At 42.6% G+C, this 4,441-nt stretch overlaps 1 protein-coding gene across 1 annotated transcript in view; it reads right to left on the bottom strand.

The window, feature by feature from the left end:
• amotl2a (angiomotin like 2a) overlaps positions 1 to 3,634 on the bottom strand; it is a gene marked incomplete at its 5' end in the record, with an annotated part of 15,270 nt that extends 11,636 nt beyond the window's left edge. The window contains 3 exon segments of the mRNA XM_014022344.1: positions 155 to 296; positions 415 to 1,190; positions 3,557 to 3,634. Coding sequence (XP_013877798.1) covers positions 155 to 296; positions 415 to 1,118 — 846 coding nt within the window.
• Between the last annotated feature and the right edge of the window lie 807 nt (positions 3,635 to 4,441).

The raw sequence follows: 4,441 nt of genomic DNA, 5'->3' as shown, positions 1-4,441 counted from the left end.
CACACACACACACACACACACACACACACACACACACACACACACACACACACACAGAGCCATGCCTCCGCCCCTCAGCAGCGGGGCGTCTAACTATTACTCATGCAACTCAACACTTCGACATGAGAACATTCTTTGCTGATGATTCTCTCACCTTCTGCAGCCTGGCGGCCTTCTCCATGAACACCTGCAGCTCCGTCCTGAGCCGCTCGTTCTCCCTCATCAACATGTCGTCGCTGCTGTACGCTGCGGTGACGCTGCTGTTAGCCGCCTGAGCCTGAGCAGACGCATACCTGCTGAGAGCAGACACGACCCAGTTATTGCCACGCACCTGTCAGCCGTGAGACAGAGAGGCTCGTCTGGAGCTCCTCACTTGTTGGACTCAGAATCGGGGACCCTGCTGTGCGTGATCACCTGTGATGCTGCGAGTAGAACGGGGGAGGAGGGTCTCGGTGGTACTGCACGTGCGCCTGTGAGTGGCTGAGCATGTATTCGGGGACTCTGGCGTGGATGGGATAGTCTGGCGGTGGTCCGCGCGGCTGTGCACCCGGCTGGGCCCCCCGTCGGTCATGCTCCTCTGCAGTCGGGACATTATTTTTATAAATCTGTGGATAGCTGTGAGAAGGGGTCAACGCCAGGCCGTCTCTGTGTCCATGTCTCTCCAGAGACAGCTGCATGAGCCTCTCGCTCAGAGAGCGAGCGTGCTCTCGCTTTACATCCCACAGCCCCTCGCCCTGACCGCCCTCTGCGTCCTCATCGTGCTCCCTCTGAGAGCTCAGGTACTGGGAGTGGGCTTTGGCCTCCTCGTAGGTGGGCAGCTCCTCCCGGTGGAGCTGGTACAGGTGGCACACGGGGCTCTCGGCGTGCACGCAGTCCACCTGGTGCTCCTGGCCCTGGGGCTCCTGCCGCGTGGACGTCTGCATGAACTGGGTCTCCTCTTGGGTGAGGCTCTCCAGAGAGGAGCGGGGACTGCCCGTGCCCCCGCCGCTGCTCCCCCCACGCAGGGCCTGCTGCTGGATGGCCAGGAGCGTGCGAGTGTCCGTCAGGTTCCCGTAGCGCAGCTGCTCCTGGATGAGACGGTGCAGCACCGTTCCAGAGGAGTCCTCAGCTGTTCTCATCGCAGTCCACGAGAAAGATCAATTACTACTAAAGCAAGATGGAACAGAGTGGGCACGTGACGAATCAGTCACCTGAGGGGACAGCAAAAGTCTCCATCAATCTAAAAACTATGAGGCGCTGAGAGTAAAATAAAATAGTCAAATATGCTGCTAACACATTTTCATTTAGCTCACTGTGAGTGTAAAATTCGAACAGTTTATTTAGATCAGTGTTTCCCAAAGTTGGGGTCGGGACCCAAAGTGGGGTCCCGAAACATCAAGGTGGGGTCCTGAAAAGATTTTCTGAATTAGTTACATTTTTGCCTTAGTTGTTACAAAGGAGTGAGGTTAGTGTATTTAAAATGGATAAATGTAGTATAAAAAATATTGTTACTGTGCCCATGTTTTGTTGACCTGATACAAATGTTTATCATCCAAAAATAGCTGGGGGCACAGGTCTCTGCTACTGTTATTTTGTGGGTCAAAAACTGAACCACTGCACGTTGGTTCACAAAGTTGGGCTTGGGACCCAATTATGGGTCATGAAGCACCTTGGATAATCTCCAGAAATCAATTTAAAGGGTAATAAAATAATTGCTGATGAAAAAATAAGTAAAAATAAGTATTTATATTTATGCACAAGCTGTTTAGATTGTCAAAAAGCCTGTGTTTTTAGGGTTATTAACAACGTTTGTGTACTCAGACCAGTAATATTTGGGGTCACAAGTTTTTGCCATGGATATTTTGTGGGTCAGAAGACAAAAAGTTTGGGAACCACTGATTTAGATCACTGTTTTTATATTTTGCTCATTTTTACTGTGTTAAACTTATAAATATCAAATCCTAGAKCTAAATCTGCAAATATAAATGTTAAAGTTTACGTCGATTGAAGTATTTCGGAATGAAACACAGCCTTTGCTGTTGGTGCGCAGCTTTTGTCATGATGTCATCATCCTGCGACAAAAGCAAATGCTAACTTGCTAACAGTGCTAATGCTGCTAACGCTTTCCCTACAAGACATCAAACTTGCAGTTGCGACAGCTGTCTAAGCTCCACTTCAAACTGCCGGACCACAGATAACATCCATATTGTTAACAATGAACACATTTTGAATAATAATTACTTCTTAGCAGCATTAGCAGCTACTTTTGTCTCGGGCTGATAACGTCTTAACAAAAACCATGCACGAACAGCAAAGGCTGCGTTCCATTCTGAAATACTTGACTCTGAGACTTTGACATTTAGACTTACATACTCATATTTAGGATTTAATATATAAATATATTACTTAAATTTAAATATGTTATGAACACGTGTGTTACGCTGAGTGCTGACTCAGCTGCATTCTTTTGACTCAGCTGCATTCTTACATCCATACAATAAAAGTGATTTCTGACAAAGCCATATCCTAAAAAATATTTCCAAAGAAAGAAAAATATATAAACAAACAAATAAATAAATAAATAAATAAATAAATAAATCTTCTTTAGTTAGGTTGGAATAATGGGAATCTTCATAATCATAAATAAAAAAATGTGCACATTTAGCTATTTACTTCCTATTTGAACCATGAGTACTTAAGCGCTAACAAAAGATGCTTGATTTTTACAAAAAAAACTTTTCAACAACATGATTGACTGTTAGTTTATGCTTTCAACTAGTTAGCACAAAAGGTCAGTAAATTAGCGTTTAGTAGATTATTTCTTTGTTGTAACAATACTTTTTGACAATAAATCTTATAGCAGCACCTGATTGGCTGAACCTGGACCAAAAGCTAAAAAACAAGAGTCAATAACAGCAGATTAACTGTTTCACAGAGAAGATTTGGTTAACATTTMATGTGTGCAACCCAGAGCCTCAGCTCTACTGCTCATCCCACACATGCTTGTTCCTTACAAATGTGGCACCAGTAAAAAGAGAAATTAACAGGATTTCAAACAGTTTAGGATTTATTGCCAAGAAACACTGTTACAACAAATAACTAATCTACCAAATACCAATTTACTTATTTTTGTGCTACGTTTATTTTACAAAAATCAACTATTTTATTTATTAGCAAAGATGTTTTCAACAGTGAAATGTAAAGTATATTATTTCTAGTATTAACTGAAGTAAGTAAGACAAATACAGTATAAATAACTAAAAAAGCTTCTTTAGATCAGAATAATTTATTTTTCTATTGGTTTAATTTTTTTCATACCTGTTATTACAGGTAATTCACTTTAAATATTCAAACATAAAAAACCCACACATTTAGCACAAAATTTACATGAACTAAAACACCATTTAACCATAATATGTTGTAATAAAATCATAAGTTTACACCTTGGTTCGCAACACAAAAGCAGTCTTGTAAAAAAGCTTAAACATGTATAAATAAATATTGGGCCAACTTCATCATCACCCGCACATAAACTGCGCAATAAATTCAGTTTTTCAAAATAAAACCTAAAACTTACCCCGTCTGCGTCCCATCATACGATAAAAAAGACTTTTCCTTTAAATATTATGCGCTTAAAAACAAACAAACAAAAAAGATATACAGGCTATTAGCGAGTTTCCAGAGCTCGTGTCCTCTCCGCGGACATGTGTGCGCGAGGCGGCGGCAGCAGCGGGACTGAGCGCGTGAAGCTGCGGAGCGGATAAATAACTGAGAACCGATTGTTGGCCGCGAATGGTATGAGAGGAATGTTAAAGGCTCCGAGTCCCTGTGGGATCAAAAGCAGGAGCTGAGGAGGAAGAGGAGGAGGAGGAAGAGGAGGGGGAGGGGCTTAGTTAAAGGAAAAAAGAAAAAAGTGCAGCAGCAGCTCGATGTCAGCTGCCTGCTTCTGTCATGTAAAAGCGTTGTTTTTGTTGCGTGGGTTCAGACAATTTAAAGGGATATTTCTGCCATTTAAACTGTGGTTGTGTAGAGAAGTTGTGAAGAGTTAACATCTTACCTGTTGTGGATTGGTATAGGAACAATAACAGATATTGTGATGGGCATGGTTCTGGTAATAAGCTAATAGTGGAACTATTTTTTTAATTAGCTGATTAGCTTTTTCACTAACTTTGAAAACTSTTAGCAGACAGTTGGCTTCTGCTAAATTAGGTTTGGCCGGCCTTAAAGGGCTCGACACACGGGCAGCGACAAACTACAGCGACTAACGGCTGTCATCTGAAACCCGACACACGGGACGCGATAGCGATCACAGCGTTTTGAATCGCGCTCTCAGGTCGCTTGTCTTCACAAAATTTGATTGGTTCTCGACTCTGAAGGCGGGTCTGCGTTACGGACGTGTAAACTAAACAAATCTTGCGATGCTAATGATATTGAAAAACAAACACACATCAAGATACAGTTT

Source organism: Austrofundulus limnaeus, unplaced genomic scaffold (assembly GCF_001266775.1).
Source record: "Austrofundulus limnaeus strain Quisiro unplaced genomic scaffold, Austrofundulus_limnaeus-1.0 Scaffold326, whole genome shotgun sequence".
Classification (NCBI taxonomy): Eukaryota; Metazoa; Chordata; class Actinopteri; order Cyprinodontiformes; family Rivulidae; genus Austrofundulus; species Austrofundulus limnaeus.
The sequence above is the reverse complement of the archived record's forward strand: the minus strand, read 5'-3'. Positions and strand labels throughout refer to the sequence as shown.